Source organism: Miscanthus floridulus, chromosome 17, assembly GCF_019320115.1.
Source record: "Miscanthus floridulus cultivar M001 chromosome 17, ASM1932011v1, whole genome shotgun sequence".
NCBI classification, from domain to species: Eukaryota; Viridiplantae; Streptophyta; class Magnoliopsida; order Poales; family Poaceae; genus Miscanthus; species Miscanthus floridulus.
Window position 1 is genome coordinate 84,330,218 of NC_089596.1, and position 17,754 is coordinate 84,347,971.

The window sequence follows — 17,754 nt, forward strand, 5'->3', positions numbered from 1 at the left end:
GTTTAGTTCACGAAATTTTTTTTGTGAAATAGTACTATAACACTTTCGTTGTTATTTGGTAATTAGTGTTCAATCATAGTCTAATTATGCTTAAAAGATTCGTCTCATGAATTTCGTCTAAACTGTGTAATTAATTTTATTTTTTATTTATATTTAATGCTTTATGTATATGTCTACAGATTCGATATATGACGAAAAATCTTTGAAAAACAGGCACCAGGCAACCACGGAAACAGGCAGGCAACATCTTTTCCTGAAGACAAAAACCGCAAAACAACACAGCACCAGCCACCAGCAACAGCAGCGAGGTTTCCCCCAATTCCCCATCTCCCGTAGCAGAGCACGCGCTTCCTTCTGAATCCCGGTCGCCATGGCCTCCGCACCGACGCCGCCGCCCCTCCTCCCGGTGACCAACCCCGTCCCCGGATCGTCCCCGGCCGCCGCCGGAGGCCCCGATGCGCCGATCGCTACGCCGGCCTTCCGGCTCTTCCTGAGCCGGTTCTCCGACTCGGCGCGGCGCTCGCTGTCCGATCGCCGGCCGTGGGGGGAGCTCCTCGACCGTTCGGCGTTCTCGAAGCCGGACTCCCTCTCCGACGCCACCTCCCGCCTGCGCCGCAACCTCGCCTACTTCCGCGTCAACTACGCCGCCGTGGTCGCCTTCGCGCTGGGGGCCTCGCTCCTGGCGCACCCCTTCTCGCTCCTCATCCTCCTGGGCCTCCTCGCCGCCTGGTGCTTCCTCTACCTCTTCCGCGCCTCCGACCAGCCTGTCGTCCTCTTGGGCCGGACCTTCTCCGACCGCGAGACGCTGCTGGGGCTCGTCGGCGCGTCCTTCGTCCTGCTCTTCTTCACCTCCGTCGCGTCGCTCATCATCTCCGGTCTGCTCGTCGGCGGGGCCCTCGTCGCGGCGCACGGCGCGTTCCGGGTGCCCGAGGACCTCTTCCTCGACGAGCCCAACGCGGCCCCCGGCAACAGCGCGGCCCAAGGGCTGCTATCATTCCTTGGCGGACCCGGATCTGGGGTTTGAGGCGGCGGACGGCACGATCTGGTAGGGGTCTTGGGCTCGACAAGTTCGTATTAAGCTAGAAATTGTGTGGATCTAGTCTTGTAGCAGTAGCTTATTGCTTCCCCTGTTCCTCTTCGTGTGTACCTACGGATCTACTCGCTTAGTGCTGGCTTCTGCGAAGATCAGCAAATTTATCGAGATTTTACCCTATGGTTGAGTTTAGTGCCAAGTATTCGAGTACTGAGTTTGTGGTGTCAGATTTTCAATATGTATTGTATCTTCATTCGCACAAAGTGATAAAACGTTAATATGCTTCACTCGTTCAGTTGTTCCATTAGTATTTCTTTGTGCTACTTGATATATGCTTGTGCAAACTTGTGACAATTTCTGACCATGAGTGCTGAGGAGTGGCATGTGGTATGATATATGTTGCTGGATGCTGTATGTCTTCGCTTTAAAATCATGCTGGAGTATGATAAATTGTTTGATCATCTACTATTGCTTGAACTTTGTCTTGTTAACTGCTGATGTTGTCTGAAATAAGATTTTAAGCAAGAATGGACAATCAGTTCCATAATATTTTTGTGATAGTCAGGTTTTTTTTTTTTAATGTAGAATCCCGCTATCAGACAAATAAACACTGGTGTGGCAATCATTTTGAGGTGGTCTTTTATTGTTTCAGACCACTATATCAGATTTTGATGTATTGAAATTTTAAGATCAAGGCGAGGAAGATAATAAACTGTTACTGGGATTGGACCAGTTGCTGGTTTCCAGCTGATGTCCTGCAAATTGTTTCTGAAATTTGGTTATAGCCTTACACTGTTGTTGTTGTCTTATGTTTACTCTCACCGGAGATATCCAGGAAACTTTTGACAGATGGTTTATGAAATTATGAGCTGTATATTATCTTTTGTTTATTCTCATTGGAGTATGAACTTGCTAACTTTACTTGGTAGTGTCCTTTATTTTTTTTTAGGGCTTAAGAGATGGATCAGTAGTGCATTACTCAGTTTTTTTATGACCAGTTTATCTTTTGCCCATAGCAATTGACGAACAGTTCTAGTTGATCTAAACTTATCTCCAAGTAACAGATTTCTTGTTTCTGAAAAAAATACATCCCAGAGTTTATCAACTAACACTTTGGTGCCAAGAACCATTGCTTTGGTGAGATTGGAGTTTCTACTGAATTTGCATGGCGGATTGTCTCACTGTCGGCCTCCAGATATATCAAGGTGGTCTGTATTTTTCGTGTTGACTATGCAGGATATGTGTCTTGACTGCTTTGCTTAGATGGGACTGGCTGCGTGGTAGTATCTTGCTAACAATATTTTGTTAAGTTTGCTGCTGAAAATCCTACTACCCGGCGCAGTAATTAATCTGCGACACATTGATATGATTTGTCTAATATTTAACGCAAGATGCAAATTGGCACAGGTTTGCAGCAGCACTGTCTTGTGATGTTTTTCTATAGTCAACACATTTTTTTTTGTGTCGTCGCCCGAAGTGAGATCGCTGATATTGATATCCACCTATTTTTTCGTCCACTTCCCCTAGCTACTTGACGTTGGAAAGTTTTTTTTTGTATCTCGTATGAACTCATAATCCATACTCAGACGATTTAGGACTCACATCTAATGACGATGAATAAGGAATCTAATTCTAATACAATATTGATTTACGCTCTACGTATCTCGTATGTAAACAAAACTCATGACCTATGTTCGTATGAGGTAGAATAACTCACAGCTCATATCTGGCGATGACATGCGCCCTATTCGTTTGGGATTTTTTTTTATAAACCGTACTTTTTCAGCTAACGAACAATATTTTTCTCTCATACCAAATCAGACAACAGTACTTCCAGCCATGACTTGTCAAACAAGCCTAAACGAACGGGGCAATGGAGTCTAGTCTTCTCGGTAGCAGGGTTAGCCCATTATTAAAGAGTCCAAATTTGTTCAATTTTTTTTTGCCCAGCTCAGTCACCCACTCGGAAAGTTCCCTCCGCCCGTTTTTCCTGTGCCAAACGTTACGTCGGTAAGTCCGTGGCTTTTTTGTTTTTTGTTTTTACCGTTTGCCCTTTCTGGCTTTCCCACGTTTGGGTTCTGCGACTTTTTTTCGTTTTTATTTTATGCCTCCGGTTTGTTCTTATAAATATAAATTCTAAATATAGTATTATGGGTCGTTAACTCTTGATTCTTCTTCAATAAAAAATAGATATTCTTAAAGTTGTTGATGTAATTTTGATAAAAAATAAAACTTATGATTATTAGAAGATGGACCAGTCAATGGTCCAACTAGTCGAATCATGCACCGGAATGTTCAGCATTCCGTTCCAATCTATCCATGCTGTACGCGTATATAGTGCAATCCTTGATGACTGTCACGTGGAAATGGACAGACCAATTTTTGGCATTACGACAACTAACTCCTTATCAATTTTAATCAAATATTAGAATTCACAAAAATAGCCACGAAAACTCAATGTCTAACTGACCAACACAAGGACACTATGAAAATTAAAGTTTACGAGTTATGTGTCATACAATGAAAGAAAAATATACTACCTCCGTCTCCAAAAGAATGCAATTCTAGCACAGTGTAGCATTTTAGTATCTTAAGTTTGATCAATTATAGATAAAAAAGTATTCATATTTATGATACTAAATAAATACCATTAAATTAATTATAAAATATATTTTCATAATAAATTAATTTAAAGACATAATTATGAATATTATTCACTAAAAATTTGGTCAAAGGTGAACTACTTTTTGTGGCACGCAACCTATAGTTCCATTCTTTCCAGGACGGAGGTAGTATATCCATACTGTGTTCTAATTCGATACAAACTTCAAAGGACAATGTCATATTGTTGCCAATATTAATTTATATTATGGATGTCATAGTCATCATAAAATTAGTTATACTTTTAAAATTTTATTTATATAAAGGAAAAACATAAATAAATATATAGATATATATAACATTCTTGTTATCATTTCGCATTAACGTTTGATAGTTTTTTCTTCGGTTGCAACGCACGGGCATATATGCCAGTATAATCTTAAAGAGCGCAACGATTCTTCTATGTGTGTTTTTTCACTTCCCACGACACCTTTGTGCCTCTCATTGTGTGGTCTCGGACCTAGATTCGTGACACATACTCATACAAGTTAGATCGCTTAGGTTTGTACGTCCAACGACGGTAATATATATTGGAACATGATCCTTATATAAATATCTGAGTCACAAGTCATCAAGTGATTGTGCAACAAAGTGTACGTTCTATTGTAACGCATAGGCACGTTTGTTAGTATTATATTAATTAATTAAGTATCAATAAATTCATTATCAGATGTATTTTATAATATATCTATTTATACTATTTTTAAAAATTTTAACCTGCGATGAGGTAGTACTATTTAACTCGAGGCTAAAGGCCTCACCTCTTAAAACGGTGTCCCCTCTTTAACCGGCGACGAGGCTGGAGGCGGGACACGCGACACCATCCACCTCGCCGCCTCCTCCTTCCTTTCGCCCATTGACAGCCTGTTCGTTTGGCTGTGGCTTGTCGTAGACGATCATAAATTTTTAATTAAAATAGTATTTTTCTCTCGTATAAATCAGCCAGCTGTACTTGTTCACGAATGACCAGTTCCAGCCAAACGACTATGAGTCGACCGATCGATTGTTCGCGGCCTCCCCTAGTCAGATCCCACTCAATCGCAAGCGGCCAGGCCCAAACCCTACCCACCCCTCTCAACCAGCGATGATGGCAGCGGAGCCCTCGCCGTCGGTTCCCTCCACCGCCGCTGACGACCTCGAAACCCTCGCCCTCGACTCATCCTCGTCGTCCGCCGCCGCTACCGCGTCCGCCTCCACCGACCCCCTCCTCCGGCCACCTACCTCCCCGACCACCGCCGCGAGTGACGATCCCTTCGTCATCGACGACTTCCTCGACGAGGACGACTTCTCCACCGCCCCGTCGCCCAGCGTCGCCCGCCCGCCGCGCGCAGCCCGCGGCGATGCGGCGTCCCCGGTGTTCGCCAAAATCACCGTATCCGATCCCAAGAAGCACGCGGAGCCCAGCGGCGCTGGTGCCGCCGGTGTGATCCCGGGGTCCGGCAGCTACTTCTCTTACCTCATCACCACCCGTCTTGCTGGCGGCGGCGGGGAGGTCCGCGTGCGGCGGCGCTTCCGCGACGTGGTGGCCCTAGCGGACCGCCTTGCCGCAGCCCACCGCGGCCTCTTCGTCCCGGCCCGGCCTGACAAGAGCGTCCTCGAGGGGCAGGTCATACAGCGCCACGACTTCGTGAGCCAGCGGTGCGCTGCGCTTCAGCGCTACCTCTGCCGCCTTGCCGCGCACCCCATCGTCGGCCAGAGCCCTGATCTCCGCACGTTCCTCACGGAGCCTGGTGCCATCCCCGCCTTTCAGGGTGAGGCCCCACGGTACTGGACTACCACTGTGAATGCTGCTGCTCCACTGGTGCCGACGAAAGCTGGGAGGAACTTGTTTGGGATGTTTAAGGGTCTCAAGCAGACGGTGGTGAATGGACTGGTTGCAACAAAGCCTCCACCTGTGGAAAAGGAGACAGACACGGAGTTCCTGGCGCACAAGGCTAGGTTTGAGGACTTACAGCAGCAGCTCACCACAACATCGCAGCAGGTATTGGTCAACTCACAGATCTTGTGAAATAGCTCAGTTGCATGTATTGGCCCTCAGGTCCTCAAGATGCTTCCCCTTTTACAGACATAATACAAAATTGCTATGGCCAATCCTTTAACTTTGTATTTTATATATATGCAGGCGGAAGCGCTTGTTAAAACCCAAGATGATCTTAGAGAAACCACAGGTCACTTGGGAATGACATTGATTAAGCTGGCAAAATTTGAAAGAGAGCAGGCAACATGTAATTCCCTAAGAAGACGGTCTGGTGAAATCCATAATTTTGCAAATTCTGTTTTGAAGATGAGCAGGTCACAGATAAAATTAAACTCTGAAATTGTGAAACACCTGGTATGATTGTGGACTCAATACTGGGAAAGTGTATCTTTTACTGGAATTATCTGACTCACTAACATTGTTTATGGCTTTGCAGGGTAGTATCCATGAATACTTGGAGATGATGATATCAGTTCATCATGCATTTACAGATCGCTCTAATGCTTTACATTACGTACAAAGTCTGTCAGCAGATTTGTTTTCCTTGCACACCAGGGCAGGGAGACTTGAATCTTCATCAGCAAGAGATATGGGGCATGAGTGGTCAACATATCAGAAAGTAGAGGGGTTGAAAGAAACAATAAGGTCAGCGGAAGCAGCCAAAAGTGATGCAGTTAGAGAATATGAAAGCATTAAGGTAAGTTGCCTGAAAAAATGTGAATAATAATATTTTCCGTCGAAAAAACTTAAGGAGCATGAACTTACCTAGGAAAATTACCTAAACATACACCTCATGGTTTTCGGTGCCGAAAAAGAAACGTGCACCTCTTAATTTTTAGTGTTGCAAGTTGAGCCATGCTTTACTCTTGACATCAAATTAGCACATCTAGCAAAATCAGTATGACATGATTAAATGTTGTTCTTATGATTAAATTTATATGCACAGATCAATAGGGATTAGAATAACAGACACCATGAGGCACAATTCTATTTGTAAAAAAAAAACCCAGATAGGAACAGGCAGACATCCCCTTAGGGGAAAAGAAACCCCGAAGAAACCTTGAATCTCAGTCTGACAGATCAATACCAAATCCAAGAAGGCAAGAAGTAATGTAGGAGATGTGTCTGCTGGGTATCCATGAACTCGTCAATTGTTTCTTGCTCTAGTGCTCCTTGCTGTCACCAGTTGTTTGTTCTCATACACCTCATTGGTTAATTCTCATCATCTGATTCCCTAGAAGATTAGAACCTGGGTTCCATGAGAATCACACATGGAGAGGCTTCCTTGTGTGAGGTCTGTGTGCTGTGGTGGGGGCGTGGGGCCTTGTGTGCCAGCATCAGTGCACACATGAAGGGTGAGGTTATGGAGACTGGCAATCTTGGAAGAGGCAGTGGAGATGGGTGAGGGCTGGCCCAGAACGTCGAGTGTCCAAGGAGACAGGACAATGACCAGAGATGGGGATCCCTCCCCACAACCTTATTCTTATGGGTCTGCCCCTTATCTCAATGGGCAAATAATTTTCTCCCCATCCCTGGCCCACACTACCAGGTGTGGATTTGGGTAATGGGTATGGGTATCAACGACAACGGAACAATGCTATAGGCCTTCCAGTTTTCTTTTTAATTTTGCAGTTCTATTTTACGAAAGCCTAGAAACTAGAAGGGTGCCTAGGGATGCTGTATCCAAATGGAGTGGTATTGAGCCCCCCCCCCCCCCCCCCCCCCCCTCTCTTTTAGCTTGAGTATATGTTATGAGGTTATTTGACTGATTCTGAGAACAGTAGGATGTTTCATTAAGTCATATAGTTACAGCAAACTCTGATATATCATCAAGTCATATTTGTGAAGAGTTCAGTGTTTGTGTAGAAAGTTATAATGCTCTAGGGATGGTAGGTGCCACTATGGCTGTTACTGAAATTTGAAACCTTATTGCCTTTAACAATGCAGGAAAACAACAAGATTGAAATAAAAAGATTTGACAAGGAAAGGCGCCAGGATTTCATCGAGATGCTGAAAGGTTTTGTGGTAACTCAGGTAAGAGTGTTACGTGTCCAGCAAAGAAAGCCACTTTGAATATTTACATTGTACATTTGCTGACAAAAGGGAAAGAATTGTAGTACATAATGTTTTCCTCTTCAATTGTTTATGCAGGTGTCTTATTCAGATCATTTTGCTAGTATGTGGACAAAGGTAACAGAGGAAACAGAAGTATATGCAAACAGGAGCAACTGATATACGTATAGGGAGTGTAGAGTAGTTGATTTTGATCAATTTAATTTGCTCCAACATCCAGCGACACAACCATTCTTATTCTTCCCCAGTTTTGCCACATTTGGTTGTAATGCCACATGAGTTATGTGCAGTCCTCGAGAACTGACATGTGTGAGAACCATACGCAAGATTTTTCTCGGTGATAACTAACAGTTAATGTCCATGACCTATTATCACGTCACATGCAGTACTTATCCTGTTGTGTTCCTAACTTCCTGTGCACTAATGCACGTGTATCTTGGTTGGCATAATGCAAATGGAGAATGAAGCAGCTTTTCAGGTTTCACTGTTTCAGTTTTTCACACTTTGCTGGATGGTGGATGCTGACAGTGACAGGGCAGTCCAGCAGAGCTTGTGGCTGTCGTCTTTTCTTATCCACACATCCTTGGCAATCTGCATGGAGTACTACCACCTGTCAAGAATTGGCGTTGAAAATGATGAGATCGCTCGGACGTTTCACATGAAACCTTACGAATTTGCTTCTCTCTCTAGTGTCGTTCCTCCCTGTGAATCGATTCGCAGTTTATCCAAGAGACCACGACATCCACGCCCAGCGATTTGAAGTTCTTTGCTCTCGCGATCAGCATAGCTCCAAGCAGACCGCCAGCAATGCTGTCGCACGCCCCATCTCGAAGTCCAGCCGCCCCCTTCAAACCGCGCCCCTCATCTGCCGGCTCCCGCCTCGGCGCCAAACACCTCACGGCCACCGCCGCCGCCGCCTCAACCCGCCGCAGCGTGTCCGCCTCCGCCTCCGCCACCTCCCGCCGCGGCTTCCTCCTCTTCGTTCCCACGCTCGCCGCCGCATCCGCCGTCCTCCGCCCGCTCCCCTCCGCCGCCACTGAGGCCGATGACGCCGAAACCCCGGCTCCACATCCATCGCCCACCGAAGAGCCCCTCTCCCCGCAGCCCGCTGCGGAGGCGGCGGCGGAGGCGGAGGCGGAGACGAAGCCTGAGCCCGACGAGTCGGCCATGTCGAGGGTGTACGACGCGACGGTCCTCGGGGAGCCGGAGGCGTTGGCAGGGGACGCGCGGGGGCGGGTGTGGGAGAAGCTGGCGGCCGCGAGGGTGGTGTACCTCGGCGAGGCCGAGCTCCAGCCCGACCCCGACGACCGCGTGGTCGAGCTCGAGATCGTCAGGGGCCTCACGGGCCGCTGCGCCGACGCTGGGAGGGGCCTGGCGCTCGCGCTCGAGGCGTTCCCCTGCGACCTACAGCAGCAGCTCGACCAGTTCATGGACGGCAGGTGCGGTGCTGTTCTCCTCCTGCGGTTTACTTTATACAGTAGCTTTATTTGTTAGGAAAAAGTCTACTTAACCCCTTACCTTTCGTACTTGTCTACTTCACTCCCTGAATTTTTTAAAACCGTCTACTTTACCCTGGGGCGGTTTCAGCGGCGAATTTGCTACAGTAGCAGCGGATTTGCTACAGCTATTTCAAAGATTCAGCAGAAATAAGAAAAAGACAACCCCGACATTGTAGCAAACCGACGTTACAGCAGCAAAACCCTGTTACTGTAGCAAAACCGTCGTTGAAAACCGCATGGGGTAAAATAGACGGTTTTGGAAAGTTCAGAGGGTAAATCAGACTGTTTCATAGTTGAGGGGGTTATGTAGACCACCCCCATAGTGGGGGGTGGAGTAGACTTTTTCTAATTAGAATTTATCTATAACTAAGTTATACATAGTCCAATGAAGACGGAATTTTTACTATAGTCCAAGCATACAATAATTAGCGTACCATAAAAATTTCACCACAATTGGACCATAGAAGCTGCAGCTATGAATTATTCCAATTAATTACAGACAAAATTAGATTTTACAATTAATCTAAGGCTACAGTAAAAATTTTGTACTAAAACATACCGTATTATATATTCACTATGTAGATCTACTCATGTGGAGTCCAACAAAATTAAATTTTTTATTTTATGATTTTTCTATGATTTACTGTGATTTTTCAAAGATTCACCGAAAATATAAAAAAAAGAAATTCAAACCACTGCTACTGTAGCAATCTTCTGTGCTGTAGGAGAGCCTCTGTTACTGTAGCAAACTGCTGTCAAACCCCACCAGGGGGTAAAATAGACGGTTTTAGAAAGTTCAGGGGATAAAACAGACGGTTTCATAGTTTGGGGGTGAAGTAGACCAAGTATGAAAAGTGAGGGGTTAAGTAGACTTTTTCCTTATTTGTTAGGATGCTTATGAAATTGTGGGAAAAATCAGCTCTGCTGTTGTAGCTTTGGTTTCATACAGTCTCCAAAAATTATTGTGGCACCCCATGTCAAGAATTGGTTCCTCGTGGCATTACTGTCCATTAATTTGAATTCAGTCTCGATTTGCATTCAAATTTTCCCAGTCAGGATTTGTTCTCCAATACCACTAAAGAAAACCAGTACCACTCCCGTGAGGATTTTTCTCTCTCTCAAACACACAGGAAAACTGCGTATCCTTGTATTAATAGTGAAATAAAGAAAATAAAACACTCAGGAGAAGAGTGGGTTACAGCTTAGTTTTAGAGAAGTGTACAAACACTAGTAAGGAAAACACGACAAAAAAAGGGGTTCTTTAAAGTTCAAACGACTCCTTAACCCGACCTAGACCAAGAAATTCCCAAAGTTTCAGGTCCTCCAAGAACAGGCGCCTTGCATTTTGGACTGAAGGAAGAGCACCCTCAAAGACACACAAGTTTCTTTGTCTCCATAAGGTCCAAGCTCCTAAAATGACAGCGCTGTTGAAACCCTTTCTCTGTGAAGCATCAACCAGTCTGCTGACCTTCCTCCACTAATCCGCAAATTCCACTCATTTTGTCTAGGAACCAATAGGATTTAACACGAATGCCAAAACTGACGGGCAAAAACACAAGAAGTAAGAATGTGCTGGACAATTCCATCTTCCTGATCACACAGAACACAGTCATCAGGGTGTGGAAGACCTCTTCTTGCTAACCTATCTGCAGTCCAACATTTATTTTTAATGGCAAGCCAAATGAACACTTTGCGTTTAGACAGGACCCAAGATTTCCACACTTGCTTTCCATCCAGGGTTCGAAAGTGATTGAACCATAGAAGAAGGCTCTGTAGCGGATTTGAAAGAGAATGAGCCGCTTGCCTCATGCTTCCATATATGTCGATCCTGATCCATGGACAATTCAATGTCTCCTAGGATATTCCATAACTGCAAAAATTGAGACAATTCTTCCTGGGAAAGACCACATTTTATATCTCTTACCCAGTCATGGTTAGCAAGGGCCTGTGCAGCTGTTTTGGTATTGATGCATTTGTTTGGGGCACAAGCTACCACCATGGGAGCAAGATCAACCAAGGCATGGCCATGTAGATGTTAAGTATAATAGTAAGGGTATTACTGTAATTTCCTACTCCCTTCATTCCAAATTACAAGACGTTTTGACTTTTTTTTGGATACATAGCTTTTACTATGTACTTAGATATACACTATGTCTATATACATAGTAAAAGCAATATATCTAAAAAAAGCTAAAACGTCTTACAATTTGGAAACCTTAAACTAGTGTCTCTCATGCACTCTATATACAGTCCCCATTGGGCCTCAATGCATTTATAAAAAAAAGAGGGGGGGGGGGGGGGGGCTAAATCTAAACCTGGAGCTTTGATACCATGTTGCGAATAATGGAGACTGAATTGGATAATAGTATTGAGGCCCAATAGGGACTATATATAGAGTATATGAGAGATACAAGAGGGAAACCCTAAACTAGGAGATTACACTAATACCCTTACTATTATACCTTAACAGTAGCCAACGATCGGACCAGAAGAAACTGTTTTCACCATTTCCAATCAGAGAGACTACTGAAATGGGAAACATGGTCTCACTTGAGGCTAAATTGGAATGTCCAACCCATGTTAGGTCAGTCCACACTGGTTATCCTCAACCACAACCATCTCATCTGCAAAGCTTAAGTCATAATATTTTAGATTTAAGATCCCCAGGCTACCGAGATCAATTGGTCTATTTACATTCTCCCAAGCCACCAAGCAGCACCCACTGTTAACTTCTTTTCTCCCCTTTCATAGGAAAGGTCTCCTGATTTTACTATGGCCTTGATCACCCATTTAGGTACATTCATGGCGACTAACAAATAGATAGGGATAGCTGAGAAAGCAAAACGAACCATAGTAGTCCTTCCAACCAGGGAGGCGGTCTGCAATCTTTTCTAGTTTTCTATGGGCATTAATTCACTTTTCCTGAATTTTTTATTCGGAATTGGAAACCCCAAATAGGTGCAAGAAAATTCAGAAGTAGGGTAATGTGAAGTATCTCCTACCACTTCCAAAGCTACCTTCATCATACCTGATAGGGATCACAAAGCTTTTCTGCAAATTAGTGTGTAGACCCGAAGCTTCGCCAAAGCAATCAAGAACCATTTTGGTGATATGTAATTCCTATTTCACTGGCTGTATGAATATGGCAACACCGTCTCCATATAAAGAGACCCGTTCTCCATATCTCCAGCAGAATGGTTAGATAAGGGTTGGAGAAAACCCTCCTCACCGGCCTTTTTGACCAATAAACCATTAAGCACATCTATAGCTAATATGAAAAGCACTGGCGATAATGGATTGCCTTGCCTAAGCCCCTGCTGATGATTAATGGATTCGCTAGGTTCACCATTCAAAATAATTCTTGCTGATGAGGTTGTGAGGAGATTTGAAATCAAGTTACACCAGAGCCAACCGAAGCCCAAATAATGCAACAATTCCAATAAGAAAGACCATGAAAATGAGTCAAATGCTTTTGAAATATCCAACTTTAGGAATAGGCTAGGAACCTTTCTCCGGTGTAACAACTTGATAGTTTGCTGAACCATCATATAATTATCATGAATACACTTATACACCTCCCACGGATGAAAGCATTTTCAAAAAACTATGAACCAAATTGATGGGTATGTAATCACCCCCATTGATAGCATTGAAACCATTATTGTAACAAGCATAAATTGTATGTTTGCTGCCTCATTAATAGTGTGGTCTTTTATCATGAAAAAGGGGTAGTATTCTTTGCACCTCATGGTTAGCTGAAGCTAATTGGATGTTGGCGAACAATTATATTCTATAAGGGAAAATGTATTTTAAGTAAGAACTTGACTCCTTTCAACAAATGTTGACAAGCTTATGCTTCATTTAGGATTGATGGCAGAATCTTAAAGTTATACACCTCGCACTGGTCACAGGATCTATGGCAGCAGTATGAACCTCTTCTAAATTACTGTCATGATACTGGAATTAAGCTTATTGCTTGTGGAACGCCACTGGAGGTGATTGCTAGCTACTTAGCTTTTACAGTCAATAAGCTAGTATGTGAATAATGTGGACAACCCTTTTTTATCAATAGCATACAGCACCAGTGATTCAAGTCTTGAAATGCTTGATTCCTGGCAAAGTTTTTCCAGTATATCTTGAAAGATGACGTTATATGTTTTGTTATATATTTTTCATTCTACATAACCTGATACCGTCTCTCTGCAGGTTTCTACACAGAGCTGCTTAGCAGGCATGCCATCAGCATGGTTCTAGTATATAGAAAAGTCCGTGCAAACTAGTGAAAAAACCTTGTTTTGCACACTTAAGATACAGTTTCTGTTATAGTGTTATGACTCATCACTCATGATGTGTATTCTGCTGAATGTGCATGTTACTGTTCTATACTTTGTTTTAGGCATTTATGCTTCAAATGCCAATTTTCGTTAGTCAACTTGGTAGAATATAAGGTCTCTTTCTTGAGCAGGTGAAAAGAACTGTCCAAGCAGATGGGATTAGAGCTCTCAAAAAAGCAGAAAGAGAAGCATATGCCCCTCCAGCAGGCTCAGGATTCATCTCTGGTTTCATGTTTGGCTCAGGACGGTCATTGATAGACAAGATCTCATCAATGGATGACTCTCTTTTTGGCCCTACCTCATATCTATCAGAACAGGCAAGAGTAGTTGATGATTATACCATTTCCCAGGTTATTACGAGAGAACTTAGTGATGGAGATCTTTCACGGTTGCTAATTGTTGTGACGGGTGCAAGCCATGTTATGTACGGGCCACGAGGAAGTGGTGTTCCTGGGAGAATATCTAAAAAGGTTCCAAAGAAAGACCAAGTTGTGGTACTACTTGATCCTGAAAGACAGGTTATAAGGAGGGAAGGTGAAGTCCCTGTTGCTGATTTCTTATGGTATTCAGCGGCTAAACCTTGCACTAGAAATTGTTTTGACCGTGCTGAAATTGCTCGAGTGATGAATGCTGCTGGTAGGAGGCCTGAAGCTTTACCTCAGGTTTGCTGCTTGATCTTTCTTCCGGCCCATTGCAAACTAAATTTCTGTTTCCATGAAGCTTTAAAATTTCTTGTTGTCATAGATGCTAGCCTTTTATTTTGAGAACATAAGAAGGGTCAAGGAATACTGACCATGATTCAGGAAGAAAATCAATAGGTTGCATGCAATATTTTGTGTACGTTCCTATTAGGTTTTTCATTGGTCACTTGTATCCAGGATTAGGTCATCAATCTGTGCTGGGAACCAGTAGAAGGCAGGCCCTAAATATGCTTTGAGATCATGCCTTAAAAAAAAGTGTCTAATAAAATGTAGCTTATTATTAATACAGTAAAATCTTTCTCCTTACAATATAAATGCTTTTAATCATTGCAATAAGATTTTTCTTCTGTTCGTAAAATTTTTCTATACTTGGTAGCAGCATATATTATTGAGTTTGACCAATTGAACTCTTGCACCGAACATTGCAGGATCTTCAGAAAGGACTAGATCTTGGTGTAGTTTCTCCTGAAATATTGCAGAACTTTTTTGACCTCGAGAAATACCCTGTTATGACAGAACTGATTCATCGATTTCAAGTAAGATTATTCCACCATTTTCACTTTACTCCTCAGTCATCTCTCCTATCAATTTGATTAGTTGAGGTTTCTGAACACTCCTTGATGCATACACTTCTCTTGATTATAAACCGAATAATTATTGGAAGCTAGTGATGTCTAAACATGGCTTAGACTGAATTTTGTTTTTAAAATCAACTTCTACAGGGTTTCAGAGAAAGGTTGTTGGCAGACCCTAAATTCCTTCAAAGATTAGCCATTGAAGAGGCCATATCAATATCAACCACTCTACTAGCACAGTATGAAAGGCGGAAAGGAAGGTTCTTTGAAGAAATTGACTATGTCCTCACAGATACTATTAGAGGATCTGTTGTTGATTTCTTTACAGTGTGGCTTCCTGCTCCTACTATTTCAGTCCTTCAGTATGCTGATGATGGTTCTGGTCAGAGTTTGGAGTTTGTCAAAGGCCTTTTAGGATCATTGCCAGATAATGCATTCCAAAAGAACATCTTGGGCCAGGATTGGAGTATCAAGCAAAGAATTGCAGCAGTATTGGTTGGTGGTTTGAAACTTGCCAGTGTTGGTTTCATTTCTAGTGTTGGGGCCGGGGTTTCCTCAGATCTCGTCTATGCTGCCCGAGGAATAGTGAAACCTTCAGAAAATGTGGAAACAGGAAGGAAGAGAGCTCCTATATGGAAGTCAGCAGCCGTTTATAGTTGCTTTCTTGGAACATCAGCAAATTTGCGGTATCAGGTAGTTTACGGAAATAACCAACTTTTGACTTGAAGACCTAGGTTCTATTTTTGGTTTATATTATATTTTTTCTAATCTCTTTCTACCTGAATGGTATTGACATTGTACTGATTTTTCTTAACAATTACCAATGATTTTAGGTACTTCATACAAGTAATTTTACGGTTTAACTCCTTTAAATTTATTCCTTAGAAGCATGGCATGTTCAGCATTTTCAAACAAGACCCAGATTTTTGCCAATTTTTATGTGATCCCAGCTCCTTTTGGTTCAACCATGGGATGTCTGCCCCTCATTTTTTTTAAACTTTGATTTACAAGATTGTGCTGTTGAGGCCATGGTTCAAGACTTCACCCTTTTTTTTTTTGAAAAAAAAATGCAATCTCTCTTACATATTCTCAATTTATTTGCAGTTCAACTATGGCATATATCTAGGAACAGGTCAAAAGGCCATGTCATGAAAATTTGATCTGTTTCCACTCTCCAGATCATGGGAATAAATTTAGTTTGCAATTATATGTTACAGTAGTTTTGTTTTCACAGTGTATCTGAATTTTCTTTTCTAACTGTGTTGAAGATTATTGCTGGTCTAGTGGAGTATCGACTAGGAGAGAGCCTGGTGACATACTACAACCAACCTCTTATTGCTAGTTTGTTGTCATTTGTAGCTAGGACACTGAACTCATACTGGGGAACACAGGTTGGACTTTTTCCCGTTTCCTTTGTTCTCTGTTGAGTACGTTTTAGTAGTCCTTTCAAGTTTTTTTATAGTAAACAATCATGATTTTTAAGATATGAGAAACTTGCAAAGAGTAAGGTTGTTAATTCTTCCCGCATTATGATTAATGTACTTTTGCCGGTTTGCTTATCATTTTACCTTCATGCACATAGAACAAGTGTAGATAATGTTCTAATTTTTTATGCAGTTCCTGTTCACCATATGCCCAAATTTCTAACACTTACCACTTAAAAATTAAGATGTGACTTTAGTGGAAAAAGAAACAAAATGACAAATATTTGGAAAGGAAAACCAACTTCCTAAGCACTGACTTGTTTGGACTTAAAGGTAGTCCTGCTGCTTGCTCAATTTTCTTTGGAACTGATAGAACGAAGCCTAACAGGCTGTTGTATTGATTATGAATAACAGAGGAGGTTTACATATATAGAGAGGAGTAGAGCCCAAAGGGCCAGCCAGCCTGGAAGAGGTGGCACATATCTAGAGGAGATTAATGCATACATGGGAGAGCCCAAAGGGCTTAAGGCAGCCAGAAGATGGCGGCACAAGAACAGAGGAAGTAAATACTCTAACACCCCCCCGCAGTCGGAGCGTCGTTAGCACGAACGTTCAGACTGGAGCGAAACTCCATGAAGACAGTCGAAGGGAGTCCCTTGGTGAAGACATCAGCGAACTGCGACGTGGTGGGGACGTGGAGAACACGGACAGCCCCAATAGCGACCCGTTCGCGGACGAAGTGGAGGTCAATTTCCACGTGCTTGGTGCGCTGGTGCTGGATGGGGTTGGTGGAGAGGTAGACGGCGCTGACGTTGTCGCAGTAGACGAGGCAGGCGGACTGCAGCGGCTGGTGCAGTTCCTGCAGTAGTTGGCGAAGCCAGGTTGCCTCAGCAACGCCGTTGGCAACAGCCCGGTATTCGGCCTCGGCGCTGGACCGAGAGACGGTGGGCTGGCGCTTGGAGGACCAAGAGACGAGGCTGCTGCCGAGGAAGACTGCATATCCGGAGGTGGAGCGACGGGTGTCGGGGCAGCCAGCCCAGTCGGCGTCAGTGTAGACGGTGAGCTGAGTTGGAGTAGACCAGGGAATGACAAGGCCGTGGCTGATGGTGCCTTGTAGGTAGCGGAGAATGCGCTTGGCAGCAACCAGATGGGTCTCCCGGGGATCATGCATGTGAAGGCAAACTTGCTGAACCGCGTAGGCGATGTCAGGCCGGGTGAATGTGAGGTACTGAAGAGCACCTACAAGGCTGCGGTAAGCGGTGGGATCAGCCACAGAGGGTCCATCATCAGCAGCAATCTTGGCACAAGTGTCAACCGGTGTTGTACATGGTTTGCAATCACTCATGCCATGGCGAGCAAGAATGTCCAGGGTGTACTGCCGCTGGGACAGGAAGAGGGAGTCACTGCGATGCTGAACAGCCACACCAAGGAAGTGATGTAGGGGACCGAGATCCTTCATGGCGAACTCATTCTTTA

The 17,754-nt window shown here is 43.7% G+C and overlaps 3 protein-coding genes across 3 annotated transcripts; 2 read left to right on the top strand and 1 right to left on the bottom strand.

The window, feature by feature from the left end:
- The first annotated feature begins 245 nt into the window (after positions 1-245).
- LOC136516951 (PRA1 family protein B2-like) lies at positions 246-1,340 on the top strand. Its single transcript, XM_066510456.1, has one exon. It carries the CDS (start codon positions 371-373, stop codon positions 1,022-1,024), a length of 654 nt encoding a protein of 217 aa, XP_066366553.1. The 5' UTR covers positions 246-370; the 3' UTR covers positions 1,025-1,340.
- Positions 1,341-4,705: 3,365 nt separating this feature from the next.
- LOC136515893 (protein RETICULATA-RELATED 5, chloroplastic-like) lies at positions 4,706-16,281 on the top strand. The gene is made up of 11 exons (XM_066509355.1): positions 4,706-5,675; positions 5,817-6,026; positions 6,109-6,369; positions 7,620-7,706; positions 7,824-7,880; positions 8,457-9,184; positions 13,110-13,239; positions 13,710-14,240; positions 14,708-14,815; positions 15,002-15,547; positions 16,123-16,281. Exons 1-11 carry the CDS (start codon positions 4,779-4,781, stop codon positions 16,279-16,281), a joined length of 3,714 nt encoding a protein of 1,237 aa, XP_066365452.1. The 5' UTR covers positions 4,706-4,778.
- Positions 16,282-16,849: 568 nt separating this feature from the next.
- LOC136515894 (uncharacterized mitochondrial protein AtMg00810-like) lies at positions 16,850-17,737 on the bottom strand. Its single transcript, XM_066509356.1, has one exon. It carries the CDS (start codon positions 17,735-17,737, stop codon positions 16,850-16,852), a length of 888 nt encoding a protein of 295 aa, XP_066365453.1.
- Positions 17,738-17,754: the final 17 nt, after the last annotated feature.

What these genes read in the sequence shown, in the direction of transcription:
- LOC136515893 (XM_066509355.1), top strand. Translation starts at nt 4,779, where the DNA reads ATGATGGCAGCGGAGCCCTCGCCGTCGGTTCCCTCCACCGCCGCTGAC. An exon ending in CTTGTGGAACGCCACTGGAG is followed by an intron (nt 13,240 to 13,709) that starts GTGATTGCTAGC and finishes TTTCTTGAGCAG; the next exon opens with GTGAAAAGAACTGTCCAAGC. An exon ending in AACTGATTCATCGATTTCAA is followed by an intron (nt 14,816 to 15,001) that starts GTAAGATTATTC and finishes CAACTTCTACAG; the next exon opens with GGTTTCAGAGAAAGGTTGTT.
- LOC136516951 (XM_066510456.1), top strand. Translation starts at nt 371, where the DNA reads ATGGCCTCCGCACCGACGCCGCCGCCCCTCCTCCCGGTGACCAACCCC.
- LOC136515894 (XM_066509356.1), bottom strand. Translation starts at nt 17,737, where the DNA reads ATGAAGGATCTCGGTCCCCTACATCACTTCCTTGGTGTGGCTGTTCAG.